Below are 25,263 nucleotides of genomic sequence, written 5' to 3'. Positions count from 1 at the left end.
ATACCTACTTATTCCGGTGAAATCACAAAATAAAATGCTCACAAACGTGTCCCTGCTTGATATAGACTGTAACCACTGATGAACATATTCAGTTTTGATGAGAGAGAAAAAAAAACTATACGAGTTCGGATTACAACCCGTAACCTCTGAAAAGCTTGGCAAAAGATCTACCACTATACGATTTAAGAACTCAAAACTCAAAATTTGCGGATTGATGCATTTATTTACGGGTTGAGCAGGGAGGCTGCACAGTTTGACAAGCGGGCAGCGGCATGGTACACACATTGCAGATTGCTGATGAATTGTCTTTTTCACACACCTTGTAGAATTGCCATACCAGTGAAGCCGTTAAAAATTGTCTCGCGAGTTTTCCGTCAGCTGATCGGCTTTTCTGGATCTGCCTTTATAGAGACCGCCGATCAAACATCCCAAAGCAATTATTGGCCAATTATGATCGGCGATCGATCAATCACAGCACCCTTAGAAAAGAATGTATTTGTTTATTTTGTTTTGAAGATAAATGGAGCCAGTCTCCAAAAGTAATTAACCTGTCCTGTGATTTTTTTTTCTTACTCAACACTCCAGTTAGTCCAGAGACTAACTATGTTCTTATACACTAAAGTATGTCAGTTGTCTTATCATTAGAATAATAATGTTTCATATAATCTAGATTTAGATATGGAATAAATAGCATTCAATACAAAATAAAGTAATTCAAATAATTTACTGGTACTGGTTCTAACCAGCCCGAGAATTTAATATTTTCAAGCCACTTGCTGGTAAATTTACATTTCCCCTATTACTTCTTGTCCAACTAAACACACCCGAATCACTCCAGCAGCTCTGTTATGCAAATCAGTAACCATCACAATCTCCAGACAAAATCATGTTTGCCTTTTCCGAGCGTCTCCTGTTTGTGCTTAAAAAATTAGAAATCTTTGCAAACAGTTAAGACTTTCCCCTACTATTTATGATTTTTAAGACTTCTTCACAGTTTCACAGACAAGACTTTACCCTATCCCTGACTAAAATGCATGTTAAAGCTGTTTTAACTGAAAGCAACTAGCATTGACATATCTTAGGGAAAGTCAAAGTTTACACCAGTAAAGTCCACTAGATCACTTGCTTTGGTCCAGACCAAATACAATGTTGAATTTTTTTTTTTTGTGTGTGGTTTGCTTTTACACTGCCCTTTCTGGAAGTGAACCAAAATTTATAAACACAACCACACGTGTGCTAAAGCCATCCATTCGTTGGACAGAAATTCTCAAACAGGAGAAAGAAGGAAGTGCCAAAACAGGCTAATCATGCGTAGTGCAATTTTTATTTGTACTGATTTGGTGTTATCAGCTACTAACGCAATATGAAGAAACTTATGAGCATATTATGATACAATGTCATTGTAACAAAGTATGTTGTTATGGGAAGGAGGTGGCGGGAACCAGTGAACATATAAACAATTTAATAATAATAAAAAACACAAAACCAAAGTAAAAACGATAGCCCTTCACGGACGACTGCCACACACACATAAACAAAAGATAACAAAAGTCCAGGCTTGGTCTTCTCTCGTCATTCACTGTCATCGTTCTCTTCCTTTTATGCTTTTGTAGCTCCTTCGTGAGAGATACGACGTTGGTAATCACGCCACCGGCCTTGCACCGTTTTCTCACGGCTCTCAGCCTCGTCCTGCTTGCCACAGTCATCTATACCAGGGATGGGCAACTCCAGTCCTCGAGGGCCACTGTCCTGCAGAGTTTAGCTCCAGCCCTGAAAAAAATTATTTTTAAGTAATCCTGAAAATATTGATTAACTTGTTCAGGTGTGTTTAATTGGGGTTGGAGCTAAACACTGCAGCACAGTGGCCCTCGAGGACCGGAGTTGCCCATCCCTGATCTATACTATGTTGAAATTTGGATTTTGCAAAGACGAAGATGTGCTACAAGATGGTTCCTGCGGAGAGAGCATGCTCTCATTTGGAACTGGACCGAGACCACCACCACTCGTCGGGAGCAGCTGGGGTTAGGTGTCTTGCTCATGGACACCTCGACACTTGGTCAGGTGGAACCGGGGATCGAACCACCAACCTTTCGGTTTGTAAACAACCTACATGAACCACTGAGCCACTGCCGCCCAGCAATTTTAAATCAATGGTTCTATAAAAGCTAAGGCAGGTATATAAAAGCTACTTGAAGGCCCTGATTGAACTAAAGCCTAATCCTGGCTTAATCTAAACTCTGTCTGTGAAACCAGGCATAAATGGACTTAAAGTTGTTGAAAATCAGAACACTGCAATTTCTTGAACTAGTCTGCAAATGACTTTTCAGATCTATTTAATGCTGAATCTCTTCTTACACTAAAGATAGGTGAAACGCTTCCCTCCAGTGTGAACTTTCATGTGGCTATAACAGGTTCCTTTATGTGTAAAACTCTTTCCACACAGTTTGCAGGTGAAAGGCTTCTCTCCAGTGTGAACTCTCATGTGAGTCTTAAGACTTTCTTTTCGATTGAAACACTTTCCACACTGTTTGCAGCTGTAAGGCTTCTCTCCAGTGTGAACTCTCACATGGACTTCAAGGTTTGTATTGTTTGCGCAGCTCATTCCACAGTAATGGCACATGTAAGGCTTCTCTCCGGTGTGAGTTTTTACGTGCCTCTTAAGTTGTTTCTTGTCTGTGAAACTCCTTCCGCACTTACGGCATATACAACAGCTCTCTTTTACATGAACCCTCACGTGGTTATTAAGGCTCTCTTTACGTGTGAAACATTTTCCACACTGATCACACGTGAAAGGTTTCTCTCCAGTGTGAACTCTCATGTGAGTGTTAAGATTTCCTTTTCGACTCAAGGTTTTTCCACACAGTTTGCAGGTGTAAAGGCTCTCTCCAGTGTGAACTTTAATGTGGGTATAAAGGGTTCCTTGATGTGTGAAACTCTTTCCACACTGTTGACATGTGTATGGCTTCTCTCCAGTGTGAATTCTCATGTGAGTGTTAAGATTTCCTTTTCGATTCAAGGTTTTTCCACACAGTTTACAGGTGTAAATGCTCTTTCCAGTGTGAACTTTAATGTGGGTATAAAGGGTTCCTTGATGTGTGAAACTCTTTCCACAATGTTGACATGTGTATGGCTTCTCTCCCGTGTGCATTCTCATGTGAGTTTTAAGATTTCCTTTTTGAGTGAAACTCTTTCCACACTGTTGGCAGGTGAAATAACTTCTATTTGCTGTCTTTTGGCCACTTTTTGGTGAAGTCTTTTCAGTCTGTGAGCAACTTAATGATTCTCCAGTTGTGAAATAATGTTTCTCAAACTGATCTTTCTCTACTGTATCATTCAGATCTTGAATCTCCTCTTTTAGCATGATCCGATCTAAGGCAAAAAAAAAGAGACAAATACATGTTAACCCCAGTTTAATGACACAAAGTAACAGGGAGCAAAACATTTTAAAGCATCAAAAACATCAATATAGCTATAAAAAAGTGTCAACAGAATCAAGCACTACGGCACCATCGTCACCCGTTGGGCAGATGCATTTAAGTGGGTAAATTGAAAGATATGTGAGATTCAAACTAATCAAACACAACTGAACAATCTAATCTTTCTTGAACACACAGGTAGGTGTATTTCATTAGGGATGGAATTTGTGGCGTCCTGTTATTCAGTGCAATACTTACTGAGACCTATAGTGGGAAGTAAGTATTAAGAGGGAGATACAAATAGAAGAAGCATAGAAATAGTTGAAGGATGAGCACGAGTTGTGTGACTGAATAATAAATGAGACATGTTCAACCCGTTCACCTGCTGTGGCCTGGCTTTGTATTTATATCTAGAACACCACAGAATTAAACTTAGCTGGACAGTGACCCTACAGGTCTGAAGTTACTGCCCCTGCTCTACATCCATGTCTTAGCTGTTTCATACAACCAATGGTGGACAACTCTGGTGTGTGTGCAGAATTTCATGAAATTTTAAACATGTTAAGAGCATCGGAACATCTAAATATACAAAGCCTCAAAACCTTATTGTTGGTCTGAGCTAATAATTGTCAGTGTGGAAGTTGTGTGTCGATGAGAACAATACATGTAAGAATACAAATCCATACAGCTATGTGTGATGCAGCAATGGCAAACGATTATGACATGAAAATTTAGCGTGTTTTAAAGCATGTTAAGAGCCCCAAAAGCATAATAATAATCCTAAGACGAACAATAGGACCATAGGACCATAGGCCCTGTGGGGATATCTGGTTCAGAAGAAGTAAGGAACTTTGACATCACACTCTTGGAAAATGTGTAGTAGCCATGGCCTGATTTCTGGTCATGATTTTTTCCCCCGGAAATAATATAATTCATTTCAGTGACCAAATTATCACAAAGCATGTGCATATAATGATTTTATACGTTACAATTTATGAAAATTACATTGTTGAATATTCAGGTCAGCTTTGTTTGAACGTTATTCACTATATTGGCAAAAGTATTGGCACAATGTCCCAAATCATTGAATTCAGGTGTTCCAATCACTTCCATCGCCACAGTTGTATAAATTAAAGCACCTAGGCATGCAGACTGCTTCTACAAACATTTGTGAAAGAATGGGTCACTCTCAGGAGCTCAGTGAATTCAAGCGTGGTATGAGGTTTCCACCTGTGCAATAAGTCCATTCATGAAATTCCCTCACTACTAAATATTCCACGGCAATTGTTAGTGGCATTAAAACAAAGTGGAAGTAATTGGGAACAGCAACTCAGCCATCACAGAATGGGATCAGCGCATGCTGAGGCGCACAGTGCGCAGAAGTCGTCAACATTCTGGGCATCCAAGCCTTACATCACCAAGTGCAATGCAAAGCGTCGGATGCAGTGGTGTAAAGCACATTACCACTGGACGCCAGTGGAGACGTGTTCTCTGGAGGGACGAATCACGCTTTCTTTCTGTCAATCTGAAGGACTAGTCTGGGTTTGGCGGTTGCAAGGAGAATGGTACTTGCCTGACTGCATTGTGCCAAATGTAAAGTTTGGTGGAGGATTATGGTGTGGGGTTGTTTTCAGGGAGTGAAAGAAACTCTTCAAGCTTCAGCATACCAAGACATTTTTGGACAGTTTCATGCTCCCAACTTTGTGGAAACAGTTTGGGGATATTCCTGTTCAAACATGACTGCGCACCAGTGCACAAAGCAGGTCCATAAAGACATGGATGAGCGAGTTTGGTGTGGAGGAACTTGACTGCCCTGCACAGAGTCCTGACCTCAACCCAATAGAAAACCTTTGGGATGAATTAGAGCGTAGACTGCGAGCCAGGTCTTCTTGTACAAAATCAGAGCCTGACCTCACAAATGCGCTTCTAGAAGAATGGTCAAACATTCCCGTAAACGCACTCCTAAACTTTGTGGAAAGCCTTCCCAGAAGAGTTGAAGCTGTTATAGCTGCAAAGGATGGGTCAACTCCACATTAAACTCTATCAGGAATAGGATGTTATTAAAGTTCATGTGCATGTAAAGGCAGACGTTCCAAGACTTTTGGCAATATAGGGTATTTAAGGTTTTGTGATAGTTGTCCATAAGGGCTGAAACGAGTAGTAGTCATTATTGACAATGTCGACAATAAAAATTAGAGAAATATTTTTGTTTCTAAATAGTCTTTTAATCTCATTTGAATCGAGCGTCTCTTCCTCTTTACTAGTAGTTACAGCCTCAAATAAACAAACATGAATGAACATCAGAAGGTATGTTGAAACATACAGTACAACTTACTGAATCACATCTCATGCAATCGCTGTGTTTTACAGCGAAAATAAGTCAATAAAACAGCTTGTTAAACAATATTAAAGGGGTCATGAACTTTTTTTTTTTTTTTCAACAACGTGAAGGTCTCAGCAGTGCATTATTTGTTTGTATCCGGTGCATTCCACTGTGGATTATAGGAGTGAGTGGTATGACCAAAATTCTGTTTCATGGTATGACTAATTTTATTTAAAGGTAACAATATATTTTACCTTTAAAGTTATTTAAACTGAACAAAATTATAAGCGCAACACTTTTTGCTAATGTCAACGTTGTGGTCGAGTCGCCCATGGTGGCGGTGGGGTTATGGTATTGGCAGGCGTATGCTATGAACAGTGAACACGGGTGCATTTTATTGATGGCATTTTGAATGCACAGAGATACCGTAACGAGATCCTGAGGCCCATTGTTGTGCACTTCATGCATGACCATCACCTCAAGTTGCAGCATGATAATGTTGCAAGGATCTGTAAACAATTCCTGGAAGCTGAAGACATCCCGGTTCTTGCGGGATGCGGGAACTCTATGCGAAGGAGATGTGTTGCACTGCATGAGGCAAATGGTCGTCACACCAGATACTGACTGGTTTTTGGACCACCCCATTAAGACATATTTGTGAACAATATTTGAGATAAATAGGCCTTTTGTGTACATAGAAAAAGTCTTAGATCTTTGAGATCAGCTCATGAAATATGGGGGCAAAAACAAAAGTGTTGTGTTTTTAATTTTGTTCAGTGTATTTCGGTGTGTTGTAGTTCTTTCAGGGGGATACTGGTGTTGGTACATACGTGGTGATAAAACAACAAATCCTGTGATAAACTCTAAGGAGACACAGTTGTATTTCGCGGGCAGGTATTGCATTTGGTAAAGTTCGGTTATGTGTGGAAAATATACTTTCAACGAGACATGGCTAGATCACAGCGATTTCCGCTTTTGGTTAAACAAATGTAATTTGTCAAGTGTCACAATGTCAATAGAATAAATTAATCCATGTCATTAGACACAACGTGCACACGTGCAGGCCAATGTTTTTTTTTTTTGCGGTGATGAGCTTAGACCCGCGGTAGGTGTCAGGTGACCACGGTATTGCGGTACCGTCCCAGACCTAGCTATAAGTACATATACATGGGGACTGTAAAATAAAAGTTCAATTTTTTGATGAAGAGCCAGCGGGCTCAAAACGTCACCTGTGTAAGAGTCTATTATTAAATTGGTGCCTTTTTGGAGCCTTAGTGTGCCGACTTTTGTTTTCCCACTAATAGTTCCAAAATTTCTCTGGCTCTTTATCTCTGAATGGCATCTATGCTAATGTTATTCTTTTTGCCACCCTGTCTTATCCTCAGAATTTCCACCCTAAATTTCTGCATCAGTCTTCTATGATGGACTTTACCTAGAATAAAATTCCACCTAGAAACGGTTTTATTTGTACAGTGATTGTTTATTCTAAGGTAAAAACAACATAGTCTTGTGATCTGTGTGTGAATAACTTCTACAAAATGAAGTGATGAAAAATGAAAGGCAGTAGGTCTAAAAGTCATATTCTTGAAATGGTTTCAGTCCTATTTGAGTGGTAGATGTTTCTCAGTTAATTATAGTAATATGACCTCGGGTAAAAAAAAAACTCTTCCTTGGGGGGTTCCGCAAGGGTCCATTCTTTCTCCCATACTTTTTTCTTTATATTTGCTCCCCTTGGGTAGCCTTTTCAGAAAGTATGGAGTGTCATTTCATTGTTATGCAGACGACACGCAAATGTATCTACCACTCAGGCGTTCTACCAATTCATTCAAGTCACTTTTAGATAGGGCTGGGAATCGATTCCAAAAATAATCGATTCCGAGGCGTTGGGAATTGAGAGTCGATTTCAAAGGTTGGAATCGATTCCATTAAGGGGAATCGACTCCTGCTCTAAAGATTTGTTTTCAAACACAAACCGCGGCCTGTAGCCGATTTCATTTGTCAACACAATCATGTCACCTGTAAAGAAATAAAGTTCAGACTAAATAAATGGATCCAGTCGTGACACAGTATGGTTTAGGGTAGATTGTATGTTTTAGGGTAGGATGATTATTTCAGCATTGTGTAGGCAATCAGTGCAATGACTGACCCAATGAAATCTTTAGAATCGGTTGCTTGGCGGGGTTTGATCTTACTCGTTGGGGTTTGATCTTACTGGTTTAGGACAAGTAATAAATCTGATTTATGAAATCAATCGACAAAAACAATCAAATGAATATTCAAGTCATTAAATTCAAGTTCAAGTAAACTTTTCCCTCCGCTGCGTCTGTCAGTCATTCTCCATTCAGCGTTCAAACAGCGCGTCGCGTTCGGTTACGACGGTCAACGATGAAACGCTCTCTAAGATGATTCCGTGTTACTATTATTATACTTGAACCGTAGATAAAGCTCTATGGTTTCGCATAAAATGACTTTCTTGCTGGACTGTATTGCTGTAACGTTACCTTAGTAATGTTCCTTTCAACCGTGTGTCTGTTAGATCACAACACAGGAGAACACTATAATTGTTCTTCACGCGCACAGTAACTGAAATTTAAAACTGTTAAAAGAAATCAATAAACGATTGCATAGATAGATACTGTATAATACACTATGCATCTATGTCTTTCTTTTGTGCTTAGAACTTTTCAATGCGGAAATGGAAGAGCTGTGTGCTGTGACTCAGTGTTGCTTCAAGCGCATCATTCTGCGTTCGGGATGCGCATAAGCGCTTTGTGCCGCACTGTATGGAGTCTTTCATAATCATATCATAATACTTTTGCTCAATGAAAGAATATTAATAGCCTTTTTTTCTGTTCTGTCCTATCCATCATATGTTGGTGCCTCATTAAACAGCTGTGCTATACATTTAAAAAAAATTCTTAATTTTATAGTAGACTGTATGTATATATATATATATATATATATATATATATATATATATATATATATATATATATATATATACAGTGAGGAAAATAAGTATTTGAACACCCTGCTACTTTGCAAGTTCTCCCACTTAGAAATCATGGAGGGGTCTGAAATTGTCATCGTAGGTGCATGTCCACTGTGAGGGACATAATCTAAAAAAAATAATAATACAGAAATCACAATGTATGATTTTTTAACTATTTATTTGTATGATACAGCTGCAAATAAGTATTTGAACACCTGTCTATCAGCTAGAATTCTGACCCTCAAAGACCTGTTAGTCTGCCTTTAAAATGTCCATCTCCACTCCATTTATTATCCTAAATTAGATGCACCTGTTTAAGGTTGTTAGCTGCATAAAGACACCTGTCCACCCCATACAATCAGTAAGAATCCAACTACTAACATGGCCAAGACAAAAGAGCTGTCCAAAGACACTAGAGACAAAATTGTACACCTCCACAAGGCTGGAAAGGGCTACAGGGAAATTGCCAAGCAGCTTGGTGAAAAATGGTCCACTGTTGGAGCAATCATTAGAAAATGGAAGAAGCTAAACATGACTGTCAATCTCCCTCGGACTGGGGCTCCATGCAAGATCTCACCTTGTGGGGTCTCAATGATCCTAAGAAAGGTGAAAAAATAAGCCCAGAACTACACGGGAGGAGCTGGTCAATGACCTGAAAAGAGCTGGGACCACATTTTCCAAGGTTACTGTTGGTAATACACTAAGACGTCATGGTTTGAAATCATGCATGGCACGGAAGGTTCCCCTGCTTAAACCAGCACATGTCAAGTCCCGTCTTAAGTTTGCCAATGACCATTTGGATGATCCAGAGGAGTCATGGGAGAAAGTCATGTGGTCAGATGAGACCAAAATAGAACTTTTTGGTCATAATTCCACTTGCCGTGTTTGGAGGAAGAAGAATGATGAGTACCTTCCCAAGAACACCATCCCTACTGTGAAGCATGGGGGTGGTAGCATCATGCTTTGGGGGTGTTTTACCCAAACCCAATAGAGAATCTTTGGAGGGAGCTCAAACTCCGTGTTTCTCAGCGACACCCCAGAAACCTGACTGATCTAGAGAAGATCTGTGTGGAGGAGTGGGCCAAAATCCCTCCTGCAGTGTGTGCAAACCTGGTGAAAAACTACAGGAAACTTTTGACCTCTGTAATTGCAAACAAAGGCTACTGTACCAAATATTAACATTGATTTTCTCAGGTGTTCAAATACTTATTTGCAGCTGTATCATACAAATAAATAGTTACAAAAATCATACATTGTGATTTCTGGATTTTTAAATTTTAGATTGTCATCGTAGGTGCATATCCACTGTGAGAGACAATTTCAGACCCCTCCATGATTTCTAAGTGGGAGAGCTTGCAAAATAGCAGGGTGTTCAAATACTTATTTTCCTCACGGTATACATATATATATATATATATATATATATTATATATATATATATATATATATAAAGGCCATAAAAGGGATGGACATGGCCAGAAACAATGCTCAGGCCATAAAGGGATGGACATGGCCAGAAACAATGCTCAGGTAGGCCGTGGCATTTAAACGATGCCCAATTGGCACTAAGGGGCCTAAAGTGTGCCAAGAAAACATCCCCCACACCATTACACCAGCACCACCACCAGCCTGCACAGTGGTAACAAGGCATGATGGATCCATGTTCTCATTCTGTTTACGCCAAATTCTGACTCTATCATCTGAATGTCTCAACAGAAATCGAGACTCATCAGACCAGGCAACATTTTTCCAGTCTTCAACTGTACAATTTTGGTGAGCTCTTGCAAATTGTAGCCTCTTTTTCCTATTTGTAGTGGGGATGAGTGGTACCCGGTGGGGTCCTCTGCTGTTGTAGCCCATCCGCCTCAAGGTTGTGCGTGTTTTGGCTTCACAAATGCTTTGCTGCATACCTCGGTTGTAACGAGTGCTTATTTCAGTCAAAGTTGCTCTTCTATCAGCTTGAATCAGTCGGCCCATTCTCCTCTGACCTAATAATCCTTTAGGTGAATGTATATATATATATATAAAATTGATCTTTCTGATTTTTATCTTGTTTTTCATGAATGTATTTTACAACAAACAAAGAGCAATGTGTAACGTTTGCCAGATTTAGTGCTACACTTAGGCTATTGTCTCTTATTTGCTCCCCAGTAAATGTTTTTTTTACTAAATGTTCAGATTTTATACAATTGTTTTTCTAGACTAAATTTTACTGAGTTATCCACTAATCTAGTTTAGAATATAATACTAATAATTTTTTTTTTGATTTGTTGCTTTTCTCTTTATAATGAAGTTGTCTGTAGTAGATTGTGTTTAACACACAAAAGAGTGATTATCAGTTCAACACAGAGTTATAGAAATTCTGCTTGATTTTTATAGCTAACGCTACGCTAAGGCCATAACATTTTTGACTCATGGCTGAAGTTAAGTTTCTCCAGCCCTCCCCAGGTTGGCAAAAAATGCATCTCAAAATGCACCAGATTGATGCTTTAAAATATGGAATATTTAAAATTTTCTTCCAGGGGAGCATGCCCCCGGAATCCCCTAGAGGGGTAATATCCTTCTCACCTATTTCACCCCAGACCCGTTTTCATGCATGGAAGTAAATGCCTCATTCTATCTAGCACCAAGCAGCACTACCAATAATATATAGGAAGGACAAATGGATTTGCAACAGTCGCTTTGTCACGCCCGGTGTAGAGAGTTTCTCACTGTGTGGCACGGTAAGACGCAACAATGTTAGACACGGTGTTAGTATTTAAAAAAATAACAGTGAGGAATCGATTCTTTTCGATTCCAGAAACAGGAATCGGAATCGATTCCAAAAAGTCCGGAATCGAACAGTCCTACTTTTAGTGTGTTTAAAGGACGTTAAAAACAGGATGGTCAAAAACTTTTTAACGCCAAATGAGGAAAAAAACAGAGGTTATTATATTCGGCCACCCAAATAACTCAAATTATATTAGATTCAAGTCCAATGGCATCTCACTCGAAAACAACCGCTTGGGGCTTGTTTTTATAATCTGCATTTATTAGCAAAAACTAAGCCATTTTTATCAAATAAAGATTTCAAAAGACTAATCCATCCCTTTATTTTAACACGACTGGACTTCTGTAACTCTCTGTACTGTGGCATCAACGCTGCATCTTTGCCTCGATTACAATCGGTGCAAAATGCTGCTGCGAGGCTTTTAATGAGGGTAAAGAACACAAATCAATTACACCTGTACTAGCGTCTCTAAATTGGCTTCCGGTCCATTTTAGAATTAGATATAAAATATTATTATTTGTATATAAATCGTTAAATAATCAGGCCCCACCATATTTGGCAAACCTTCTAACCCCAAACAACCCTTCTAGAACATTGCGCTTAGAGAACCATAAACTACTCATTTTTAAGAAGTTGTTGAAAAATCATTTAAATGTTAGTAGCCTATAATGGTTAGATGTGATGTTTTATATGTTGTCTATTTATTGGTCTGTGTGTTCTTGTTTTTTTATAGAATCTGCATGTAAAACACTTTGGTTCAACCTTGGTTGTGTTTTAACAGTGCTATATAAATACATAAAAGCAGAATTTTAAAAGCTTCTCAAAGATAAAAGCTTCTTGTTCTTGTTTAATACAAGCTTTTCCAGTAAAAAGCTACTTTTCGTCAACGAGTAGCGGTGTAGCGCGGCCATCTCTGTTTTTAATGTCACATTTGTACACTGACAAGTGAGTGGAGGTAAACATCTCTTAAATAGTGCTGTTAAGTTTCTATTTATTCGATTGAATAGGTTAGTCTAAAACGGTTGGTACATCTGTAGCTTTGATTCATTCTAGTGAATCGCTTCGTGCAGAAGGTTCTTAATGAACAGATTAATCGATCCGAGTCCCATATGCCATTTCAGGTCTTTTTTTATAGCTGACTATTTTGTTAATCAGTACTGCATATAATATATAATACCCTTGGATAAAAGTTTAGATTTCAGATCATTATACTATGAACACTGATGTCTACAGCAGCGATAAAAATAGAGTAGGGCCAAATTATTTTGAAAGTAACTAGGCAATTCAAATAAAGATTGTATCAGTTGCATTGTCACAAAAGTAGGCGGCGACAAGTCACTGTTAATTTTTTTTTCATTTAATTATTCACTCAAGAGATTTGGTTAAAAAAGAAAGAAAAAAAAGGCTCATTCATCCAGTAATGAAACAAGTGAAGACTTTGAGTGAATCTTGTATTCAAACTTATTTTTTATTATTATTAATGAATTCAAATTAAACCATTTATTTTAATAGACTGCAGCAATTATCATTTGTCAGAACCTATAGTAACTTAAAATACTACTTGTTCTGGCAAAGTGCATGAAGTCACATTATGGTATTTTGCTTGAAAACAAAGCATTTTTCACACTGAATTTCATGATGTTCTGAATATTATTAGCTTCTATGTGCATCACACAAAATATAAAAACAGCATTCATTGCACGACTCTCCCACTGCCCACACAAATGTGTTTCAATCTTATTTGCTTTTAAAAGCTGTAATTGATCAGAGTGAATTTTGAGTAGTTTGTACATTATAAATAATCTCACTATAGCAAATCCTTCAAGTTTGAATCTAATTTTATTTGACGTTTTAAGTAAATTAGGCACTATATGCAGTTAAAACAGAGTTACAGCACTAGTGTCTAAGTTTCAGCGATGAAGTCCACAGACCATCCAGATCAACCAACCTGTTTGTTCCTCAGTTTCTTCATGTTTCACACTGAATATTTCTTCAATCTTCATGTCTTCACTCTCCTCTTTAATAAACGCCATCTCTATATTTGTCTCACGTGGATCTCAGTCGCTTCACTGGGAGTTTTTTTTGTGTGTGTTTGTCCTGTTTAAGAAGAGAATTATTAACAGAAAGAAAAACACATCCAAACTAAATCTCTTAGCGTCTCTTAAATCTAACCTTCCCTCGTTGACTTCCCTCAAGTCTCGTTCACTCGGTAGTGAAGTACGTCAGCCCTTAATTAATTATTTTGACAATTAATCGGCTAATCGGATATTTTTGTGGCCTTTAAAATGACTTAAAATACATATATGATAACAATGAAGGGCATATTAAACTCACAGGGCATGTATTTATTTAATTGAAACTCCGCCTTTGTGAATTCACAAAAGCACTATGCTATAGTATGGGTTTTAAAATGGTTTTAATACATTGTGCAGTCTTAGAAAATGGTGAAATAATGTGGCTCATGGATTCTCATCCGTTGAATGAGCCACTTCAGGTATTTTACTGGTTACTCAACACGGGTAAATTGCAATCAAGGATTTGTTTAAATCAAGTACTCGGATTTAATCGAGGAATCGATATTTATAAAAATATATATATAAACAAATATTAAATATGAAGTGTGGCATGTCAGACACGCGCACATTTAACGGTTGCAGATTTAAGAAAGTCGCGATCAAACTCTGATGATGACTATATGGCAATAGACAACGATATTGTGTATTGACGACGGTCAGATGCCATATTTGGCTTGTTTTCACATTATTGTTATTATCTTGCTAATATTATCATCAAATTATTAATAAAGCTTACATAATTACTTAATTTCATAACGACATCACCACATAATACCCAACGACTCCGATGAAAAGGTATAAAAACAGACTACAAAACTAGGCTACATCCCGCATCTAAATAGAATTGATCTAAGTTGATCTAAAATCACGAATTGTAAAGAGGTGCTTGTTATAAAAGAGACGCATCATTCTTATGTTTGAGCCGAGGTGAAAACGACCATTACTCGTCAGCATTTTGTTTTGTTTCCATAACACTTTAACAAAACATTTTAACATTTGACAGTAAAAACATCACTATAACAAATAATTAATAATATGATTATTAGGTACATAATAATAGTCTTTAATAGGCCAGCACAATAATCAGTCATCGATGAAAATCTATAGCAGCTTTATTTCAATAGAGGAATATAGGAAAATAGAAGAATCAAGTTTTTTTTAGTCAATCATTATAATGTATGGCCCACAAGAACAATATTAAGGCAATAAATTAAGACGGTTGATATGTGTTGAGGTAGATCCAGCTCTCCTGTCTGAGAGGATTAATGTAGGGAGAGAAGTCAAACGTTTTTTATTTCACTTTTTGTAATGATCAATGCTTTCAAAATAATAAACAGCGACGGTCATTTCCCGCGATAGTAAACAAATAATTATATAAATGAGTAAATAAACATGTGATAATTTATTTAGCATACCTTTGCAATTACCTAAGTAAACAATTGCACTCGTGTTACTGAAAATGAACTGATTTTACTGTTACTCATGTATGGATGCACTTTACTCATAAAAATAACGTGTCAGATGAAGCATTACAATGGTATATTCAAATCGTTTTACAGTTCATGTAAATGAACTATACCATTATCAGGACAGTCTGCATAACGTTAGATTTAAACGATTAAAAACACGAACCTTTCTTCAGCCGAATAACACTAGTGCAGGAGCGCGGCGCATCCTTATGACGTCACATCGTCACTTCAAAATAAAAGTTCCGTTCATATGCTAAAATCACTTGCATACTAAACATTTGAAATAAAATAAAAATGTGTCAGAGGAACCCAATCCTTATTAATTCAGTGGTTTAGTTCACATTTACCATACTACATTGATTAATGTTTGGGAATAAAATCCTAAATTCAATCTGTTCATTGGTTTCATTGGATGACTTGTCAGCGCACTTCAGAAGAACTTTCGGTAACACTTTAGAATACTGTATCTTACTTAATGCATAATTAATAAGGAATTATTGCAGAACTAATAGGTAATTATTTATGAACAATTCGGTCACTACTATGTGTTAACTAATCGGTATGTAATATCATATTTTTTATTGTGTTAAGCAACAATTAGCTAATCAATAACTCCTGAATTCAGTCATTACGTTATAATCATCATGTTATAATCATAAACGTTATAATCATCATGTTTCCTCATGAGGTAAGAGCAGCTGCGTTCATTGTCAGTCGTTGTCATGGAAAAATCCTGTAAAAACTCGTCGCTTCCGTAACGTCAGAGCGATCATCAACGACTGATGGCGTATCGGGTTGCATTTCGTAGGGGAATATTTCCACCCCTTGGCCCTTATGACTCTGTTTTAACACTCGAAAACAAGAGGTAACAAAGAGGTAGGGGCAAGCTGTGAATTGGGATTGAGCCTAACTACTAATGAACAGTCACACAATTAGCCATTTGTCACGATGCGCACACAAATAGGTAAGATCCAAACGCATTATTTATTTGGGAAATCCATACTCTCAAACTAGTCCAGGCAAGGGTCAAAATCCGACAAAGGCAGTCCAGAAAACATGAAACAACACAGGCATGGAAACATGGAAGTATGCGGACATCAAACAAGGACTTTTTGACACCGAGAGGGTATAAAACGAAGAACTAACAATGAATAACAGGGAACAGCTGGGTACAATGATGATGGGGAACAGCGTGATTGGTACAGACAAGTGTAACCCTGACTTAATTTCAGGGTTCATAATAAGAATTGTATATAGTTTAAATCAATTATAACTTATAGCTATATGATTGTTAAACTGAAATATAATGTAGGAGGAATAAATAAATAAATGTGGAAAAGGAATAATTCAAATAGGATTTACAATAGAGTTGACCAATGGGAGAGGACTGAGAGACTCCGCCCTGTCAACACACCCATGTGGGGCCCATAAGGGTTGAATATGGGCTGGTGAGTGGGCCCCATCTGGGCTGCCCAGATGGGGCCCAGTTAATTTTGTCCGGGGGTTCCATGGTGGCCCCATGTGGGCAAGCCCAGATGGGCTGAAGGTGAGCTTCAAACGGGCCCTAGCTAAAACCCACATGGGCAACCCAGGTTTCTCCCATCTGGGGCCCACACTAGCTGGTCCCCATGTGGGCGGATTATGGGTCCCTGCTATTCTACCCATATGGGTAATAACCATTATTATTATGGGCTAACAAATTCACTTATTTTACAGTCAGCCCATACAGTTCTTTAACCCTTGTAATATGTTAATAGTTTTGTTTACACAGCCAATATTCCCGGGTCTGGTGGACCCACCATATTATTAAGCTTTTAAATCAGCCATAACAATTTATGTAAAAATATTTAAGAGATGTTTACTTTAGCTCAATATTACCAATGGTATATACTCATGATCGATCATGATCGGCCGATATTGGCTAAAAATAGATTGATCGGCGAACCCCAAAAGCGCCGATCAAAAAAGCCGATCACGTGAGGTAAATTACTCGCGCGACTTTTTCCCACCTGCATGCGTGGGCACGGGCACACAACAGCAGAGTGGAGCTTGGCAGTGGCAACATGAGTTCTCCTTCACCGGAACAAATAGGGAGTCTCCCAACGGATTGAAGCGCGCGTCCGAGTGAAGACCGTGCACCGCGCGAGCCACAACAGAACGCGGTATCTGCGCGTATCACTTGATAAAAAAAAAAAGAAATTTCAGCGCTAGATCGCCTCTTATTTTAACAAATGAACAAAATGAATGCTCTGAGTTAACTGGAGATGTTTTTATTTATTTGTATTGGTACATTCGTGCCGCGAGACGTTTCAAAAGTGGTGGTGGTATTTTTTTTTTGTTGATCTGACGTAGTTGATTCCTCAACTACATCAGACACAGATTATTTTATGTAATGCCATGTCAGCATTCAAAGCTATTTTCATGGCAAAAATTAAATTATAAAAATACAAATATCATATAAATACAATAAAACAAAACGAATATAAACAAGAAGTCATTTTATACAATATATATTTTTAAATGAACATATGATAAAAAATCCAAAACCTTTTCAGGCATAATCTCATTAAATATGTCCTTTAATGAAGTAACTTCATAAAAGAGCATTCTGCTCAACTACATCAGACGTTCATAATAATAACAGACAAAAACTTGCCATAGTTTTGTCCTTTTATCAGTAGCCAGTTTGGGTGTAACAAGTTGTACATTTTGTTGCCAGTTAGTAAATGTAGTGGGTGTATTAATCAGCAACAATTTCCAAAAATGCCTAAGTGTAACTTGATCCCCTGCCATTAGGCTGATCTGATGTGTGTTGGTCTGCATGACGCCTCTTTGTTTGGAATAATTTAATGTTACTCTGCCTTATTTGGGAAAGCTGGCCTACAGTAGCCTTAAGACATCTCATTTTCTAAATACAATTAAATAAACACATTTCTACAAATGGTGCAAACTCTGCTAGATTATAGATAAAAGATTCCCATTTCCCTGCCATTCTGTGATCGGCAGTGATCGGCAATCGGCAGATCATGATTTTGGTGATCGGTAATCGGTGATCAGCCCCAAAAATGCTGATCGGAGCATCTCTACTATATACATAACTTCTGGTTCATATTTACCATTTACCTCTGGGAGATCACAATTATGATCATATCTTTTTTTTGTGAGAAAACAATGAAATTCAATTATATTAAAAATATATATATATATAAACAAGATTTTTGATCATTATTGGTGCTCATTTCTTATAACTTAACCAGAACAGGTGAAAGTGCTTGAAATGTAACAATTTTGTAACTTTGTGTGGGAATAGCAAGTGCAGAAAGACAACATTCATGCACACAGACAAGACACACACAGCAGGCCCAGTTAGGAGGAGGACACAGTTAAGTTTCATAGCACCAACAATTATTACACTCGGGTCCAGTAGACCCGAGCACCTCATATGTAATAGTTGTGTAGGAGGGTGTACCATGTGCAGTCATTGAAAATAAGTTATTTTCTATGTTCTTCACAGAAAATGAGCCAGGGCCAATGAGTTTGAGTTAGAAGAAATAATATATAGCATAACTTTTTCTTTTAGCAAACATTGAAAATGGGTCCCACAGACCCAAACACCTTGGGTTAAACAAGCTACAATAACAAAGAGACCAGTAATACAATTAATTAAGCTTTTATTTGAGTAAAATTTAAAACAACATGCTTTCCACCTCAAATGAGCCTGAAGCCTGAAGTCCTTGTTGAGGGGTTGCCAGTCGGGCCTGTCTATTACCCCCCCGGTCCCTAGCACCAATGAGCCACTTGGAGACCGCCTTCTCAGCATCTTTACGGGTGATTTGGCTGGTCATGGCTTTTTTCCTTAAGCCTCCTTCAAGAAACACATACAGTTAGGTCCATATATATTTGGACACAGGCACAATTTTTCTTTTTTTCAGGTATTTACCAACACATATTCAAGCTATAGTTATTTAATGGATATGGGCTGAAAGCAGTGGCGTAGCCACGGGTGTGCCAGGGTGTGCCGGTGCCACCCACAGTGGCAGCTGGCACACCTAAAATGAATGCAGAATTATTTTTTATAGTCTTAATAAAAAATGTTTTACTAAACTTGGGCTATTGTTGATTACTTACAATATTTTTTTAAATCAACACTTTCAAGCGCAAGTTAAAAATATTTAAACTGACCCCTTGTTTCCATGGCGACGCATCATGATTATCACGTGACACAGCGCAGCCCAATAACTGACAGATGTATCGCTATTCGCTTTTATTTAGTTTTTCCTTTTTTATTCAAAATATTCACAAACTTTCTTACCATGTCAACTATCTGATATTCCAATTCTTCGTTTAAAAACCTTTATAAATGATCTTGATATAACAAGATGAGCGCCGCAGTTCAGAGAGTCCTGTCAGCCGGAATTACAGCACCTGAATTCATCAGTTTCTCCCGAAATACACGAAAGTAAGTGGGCGTTGAACTGGGAGAAGAATAGAGTAAACTTTATAGTTCCACTATGTGTGTCTGATATATTAAATAAAACACATCGGCAAATTACATTTGAATAGATTGTTATTGCTGCTTCCATAGACATCAGTGTATAATTCAAACTCCAAATGTATTGCTTTAATAGTGCTTATGTGTATTTATTTAAATGTCAAACCTAAAATAAACATTATGTGGTTGAAAACAATGCATATTAGTTGTGATATCCGTCTTTGGCTCAGCGCCAGCCAACGCACGAAAGCAGTTTGAATCTGGTAGTTCTGTGACGTCACTGAACATTCTACATCATACTCTCAGGGGCACAGAAATAAAAATCGAATATACCGTGCCATAATGCTCAAAAGGTTCAAATGTAATTTACATTTTAAATTATTTTCGTTAAAAAAATATCTGCCGACATTCAGACTGCCAACCAATCAGCAAACAGCAGCTGACTGTGACCTCAGCATCTACCCAGAGATGTTTGCCACGCATATAAACAACAGAGAATGTTTGGCTACACATTGCTTGCTATTAATATGTCGCAGAGCTTCCTACTTAATTTCTTTAGCAAAAAACCAAGGCTTGATGGACAGCCGGACACAAGGACTAACGTTACACCTGATGAGGATGTTTCTCCCTCCCCGGGCCCAACATCAACAGGTTTGACTCCTCCTGCACTGCTGGCTACGGAAAAAAATGTTAAATCAGAAGACACCGAAATGGCCTTCATCTCAGAGCTTAAGTACCCTTGATCGTTAGACCTTTGTGAGTACTGACTATAGAAGAAAAAAAAAACGAACCGGATTGGTGCTTGCTACTCGGAGCTGCGACCGCGAATGCCCAGAGCTCCCACCCAGCTAAAACGGCAGCTATGGGGGCATGGACATAAAGAGCGTTTTTGAGCCTCTTAACAGACACAAAATGCAATTAAAATGTCTGTCCAACATGAACAGGGACCCTACATGTAAACAAGATAAGTTTAGCAACTTAGCCATTGTTTCAACTCACCTAAATAGTCTTTTAGACGGCAAGCTGTAGTCTCGCACTGCAGTCCCGTGCTGTAGCCGGAAAAGGTTTACAATGTCCAGGTGGGAGGAGCGTTGATCATGTGCGACGAGTTTACTAAGATTACTATGGGGGTAATCTTTAGCGCGTAGTACTTCTACGGGAGTTAGCACTTCAAGTTGAAGTACAACTAGCCACAACTGCAGAATCTCGAGGTCATGATAAGGAAGACGATGAAAATTGAAGCTCTTATATTTTCGCATTCTGTTGCCACAATTCCGGAAGGCACAAACACGAACCATTTCTTCTTCACTTGTAAGCAACTCTGATCATAACTCGTCGCACATGATCAACGCTCCTCCCACCTGGACATTGTAAACCTTTTCCGGCTACAGCACGGGACTGCAGCGCGAGACTACAGCTTGCCGTCTAAAAGACTAATTAGGTGAGTTGAAACAATGGCTAAGTTGCTAAACGCATCTTGTTCACATGTAGGGTCCCTGTTCATGTTGGACAGACATTTTAATTACATTTTGTGTCTGTTAAGAGGCTCAAAAACGCTCTTTATGTCCATGCCCCCATAGCTGCCGTTTTAGCTGGGTGGGAGCTCTGGGCATTCGTGGTCGCAGCTCCGAGTAGCAAGCACCAATCCGGTTCGTTTTTTTTTCTATAGTCAGTACTCACAAAGGTCTAACGATCAAGATTAACTTAAAAATTGCCCGGAGTTCTCCTTTAAGCCTACAAACCTTTCCGCAGTAGATGAGCCTGCATGTCTGCCAAAACTGTGTGCTTTTCCAGTCACGCAAACAGTCAGTGGAGAGAGGAGGAATTTTTCTGCTAAGTGGTATGACCGGTACACTTGGTTAGAGTACAGTATCACAATGGATGCTGTTTTTTGCCATTCCTGTCGCCACTTTAACACTGATGCCAAGGAGGACAGATTCAGCAAAGCAGGACTGAGAGACTGGGGGCATCTTGGTCAGTTTTGTATAAAACATGATGCCAGTAAAGCCCATGCTGCTGCTGTGGCCCGACACAAAGGTTTCATGGAGATAAAAAGGGCTGGAAAAGGTGACATCATGCATCAGGTAACAAAAGACGCACAGGGGCATTTTACTGACCTGATTGAAAGAAACCGGGCACATGTCAGTTATCATTGACATTTTGCTTTTCTGTGCGAAACAAGGTATTGCAGTGCGTGGTCACAAGGAAGACACAGAAAGCCTGAACAGAGGAAACTTTTTTGAGTTGTTTAAAGTGCTTTGTCAATATGACCCCGAGATAAAACGACGCCTTGATGAGCTTCCAGCTAATGCAAAAATGATGAGCCCAGATATTCAAAACGACCTCCTTGAAACTGCAGCATCACTTCTCCGACGAAAAATCAGAGCAGAATTGCATGCACAGGCTGACACCTATTATGCCGTTTTAGCTGATGAGTACAAGGACGTCTCGAAGAAGGAACTAATTGCTGTCTGTGTGAGGTATATATTGGATGGCAATCTAAGAGAGAGAGCTGTCGGATTTGTGGCAACAGATGATATGACATCCTCTGGTATCGCTAGCAAAATTTTGGAAGTACTGGAACCGCTGCAGCTGGATCCTGAATTGTGTGTGGGTTTCAGTTTTGGCGGAGCGGCAGTCATGTCAGGTGGGAGAGCAGGGGTGCAGATGCTCCTCAAAAAAACGTACCCCCATGCAGTGTATGGTCACTGCCAATCACACCGCCTGAATCTTGTTCTTTCAACAGCCTCAAAAGTGTCTCCAACTGTGGTCACTTTTTTTGATGTTATAAATTCACTGCATCATTTCATGACCGGAGCCAACAGACACTGTTACGTTCCTGTATGGTGTGTGTGTGTTCTTTTGTGTTTCTCTTCCCGCTCTCTTGGTTACTTTCGCTTTGGCAGGCACCCGTGATTGGCCAAGTGACCTGTCAATCATTGCTAGCACTGACGTCATCACTTCTCACTGTCGCCAATGGGAACAGGCCACCTGGGGAATAAAAGGGCACGCCAGATATCTCCATCCAGGCTCAGCTCGCTGAGACTCAGGCCACGCAGCTTTCTGTTTTGCGATTTCGTATACCCTGTTAAGACTATTGTCCCTGTTCGATCTGTGTGATATTGAATCAATGTATGAGTGAACTCTTCCTGTGTTCGTTCCTCTGGTTTTATGTAACTGGTATACAGCAGACCGCTGAAAGTTACTAGTGCGGAGAGAGAGATAGACAGGTAAGCATGTCACGTGACATACACTGCAACACGCAGGGGTTTTCGTTCTGTTTAAATACATTAGGTTAGGGGCGAGTGCCACTCCCTGTATTTTTGTTTTCTGATAGTTAGTGGAGATTAGGTAGGGCGTCTTGGACGCCGAAGATTATTGTTTTCTTCTTTATTTTCTCAGTTAGGATTAGAGGTTATTTAACAGCTAGACTTCGTTTGGTTTTGTTTCTTTCTTTTCTTTGGCGCCGTCTACGTCTATCTTTTTCTCTTTTTGATGATCCATTTATCTTACAGAAATTCTGTATCCCTTATGTATATATCTATTAATCTATGTTTGTCATAGATTGGTTCATTTCACTTTTGCCATTGACCTTGTTATACTGAATAAAGGTGTTGGCTTTTTGCACAGTAAGTTGGATTCTTGGGTCTTTTGTACAAACCATGGCTTATATATATATGTCCCTCTTTAATGTCGCATTTAAATGTTGGACTCCCTAACCCCTAGGCTAATTCGGGGGTCGTAACAGACACGCACGGTTTCTACAGATTCAAAAAGAGCTACATCCCGACAAACCCTGTCTGGAGCTTGTGCGCTCCACGGATATTAGATGGAGTTCAAAATCTGAGTCTGTGAGTCGAGTCTTGACTTTGTACGACGTCATATTGGAAACACTGAGTGAGTTTGCAGAAGGCTCAGGCCAGACCAAAATAGATGCAGAGTCTCTTTTACAACAAATACAGACCAAGAGGTTCATCTTTCTCCTTGTTGCATTTTCTAAGCTGTTCAGTGCAAGTGAATTTGCGACAAAAGGCCTACAGTCCCCATTTGTTTCTGTTACTGACTGTGTCCACTTGATTCAGGGCTTAAAATAAACTTTTACTACATTTAGGAATAACTCAGACGGGGCATTTGAGAGAATCATTGGGCTTACTGATGACGTCATGAAAAAAAACGATGTGCACAACTGGGACATAGTGGGTGCACGTAAAAAAAATTACCTGCCAGGCTTTCCTACTCGCATGTGACCTCTACAGTGGGCAGGTGTGTGCCCATTAGGAGGGACTTGAATTTGCAATCATTGTGGATTTCCATTCTTGACAGACAGCTAATGGAACTTAACAACCGTTTTGAGAGTGACTCCTATGGTTTAATGAAGACTGCTTCCTCCTTGCTGCCCGGATCTGACAGGTTTGGTCAGATGGAAATATTACAGGTACCGAGTAAGCACTATGGACTTGGAGTGGAAGGTCCTGAATTTGCAGTATTTGTGCAATTCCTCAAACGAAAGGTGGATGGGGGTCACCTGTACCCATCCTTAATTGAAGTATTAGACTCATGTGACAAGGACATTTTCCCCAACATGAACAGTTTACTGCGTGTTTTGATCACATTGCCTGTTACAAGCTGTTCTGTAGAGCGCTTGTTTTCAGCAGTGAACCGAATCAAATTCAGCAACAGATCAACCATGCTCACAGAAAGACTAAATAGCCTCTCGTTGCAGACATTTGAACGAGAACTCGCAGAGACACTGGACCTAGATGATATAATTGATGCATTCAATGCCAGGCCACGCCGTCTCTCCCTTTAATCAGCTAACAGGCACTATGTTATGACTATGTTGTTGGCAAACCTGAGTGTAATGTATAGTTATATTTTATATAGTTTTATGGTTATGTGGGGCATGGTTATATGGTTATGGTTAATTAATTTTGCACAGTAATCTGACAATAAATGTGGCACACCCAGTTTTTCAGATGCACACCCAGTCTCTCTTTTCTGGCTACGCTCCTGGCTGAAAGTGCACACTCTCAGGTTTAAATTGAGGGTATTTACATCCAAATTGGAGGAAGGGTTTAGGAATTACAGCTCTTGAGAGAGCCCCCCCCCCCCCCCTTTTTAAGGGACCAAAAGTAATTGGACAATTGAATCAAAAGCGATTTCATGGACAGGTGTGGGCTATTCCTTCGTTATTTCTTTATCAATTAAACAGGTAAAAGGTCTGGAGTTGATTCTAAGTGTGGTATTTGCATTTGGAGTATATTGCTGTGAACATACATCATGCGTTCAAAGGAACTCTCCATGCAAGTAAAACAGGCCATCATTAGGCTTCAAAAACAAAATAAATCCATCCGAGAGATAGCAGGAATATTAGGAGTGGCCAAATCAACAGTTTGGTACATTCTGAGAAAAAAAGAAACCACTGGTGAGCTCAGCAACATAAAAAGGCCTGGACGTCCACGGAAAACAACAGTGGTTGATGATCGCAGGATCCTCTCCATGGTAAAGAAAAACCCATTCACAACATATATCAAAAATCAACATGTTTATAACGTTAGGGTATTGTGACACCTTTCTATTATCGGTACAACTTAAAGGAGAACTCCGGGCAATTTTAAAGTTAATCTTGATCGTTATACCTTTGTGAGTACTGTCTATAGAAAAAAAAAAAACGAACCGGATTGGTGATTGCAACACGGAGCTTATACATAAAGAGTGTCTTTGTG

At 39.1% G+C, this 25,263-nt stretch overlaps 1 protein-coding gene across 1 annotated transcript; it reads right to left on the bottom strand.

Annotated features, from left to right (window-relative positions):
* Window positions 1–203: 203 nt before the first annotated feature.
* On the bottom strand, window positions 204–15,264 carry LOC143718347 (uncharacterized). The gene is made up of 3 exons (XM_077209433.1): window positions 15,209–15,264; window positions 13,450–13,598; window positions 204–3,369 (listed from the first exon to the last, which is right to left on the bottom strand). Exons 2-3 carry the CDS (start codon window positions 13,532–13,534, stop codon window positions 2,357–2,359), a joined length of 1,098 nt encoding a protein of 365 aa, XP_077065548.1. The 5' UTR covers window positions 13,535–13,598; window positions 15,209–15,264; the 3' UTR covers window positions 204–2,356.
* Between the last annotated feature and the right edge of the window lie 9,999 nt (window positions 15,265–25,263).

The sequence above is a fragment of the Siphateles boraxobius genome, unplaced genomic scaffold, assembly GCF_051911475.1.
Source record: "Siphateles boraxobius isolate OS27281-9 unplaced genomic scaffold, OSU_SipBor_1 61, whole genome shotgun sequence".
Taxonomy (NCBI): Eukaryota; Metazoa; Chordata; class Actinopteri; order Cypriniformes; family Leuciscidae; genus Siphateles; species Siphateles boraxobius.
Note: the sequence above shows the minus strand (reverse complement) of the source record. Positions and strands in the feature narration are given on the sequence as shown.

Excerpts from the sequence above, each read along its gene's own strand:
- LOC143718347 (XM_077209433.1), bottom strand. The coding sequence starts at position 13,534 with ATGGCGTTTATTAAAGAGGAGAGTGAAGACATGAAGATTGAAGAAATA. Across the intron at positions 3,370-13,449 it reads AGAAACTGAGGAACAAACAG|ATCGGATCATGCTAAAAGAG; the intron begins GTTGGTTGATCT and ends TTTTTGCCTTAG.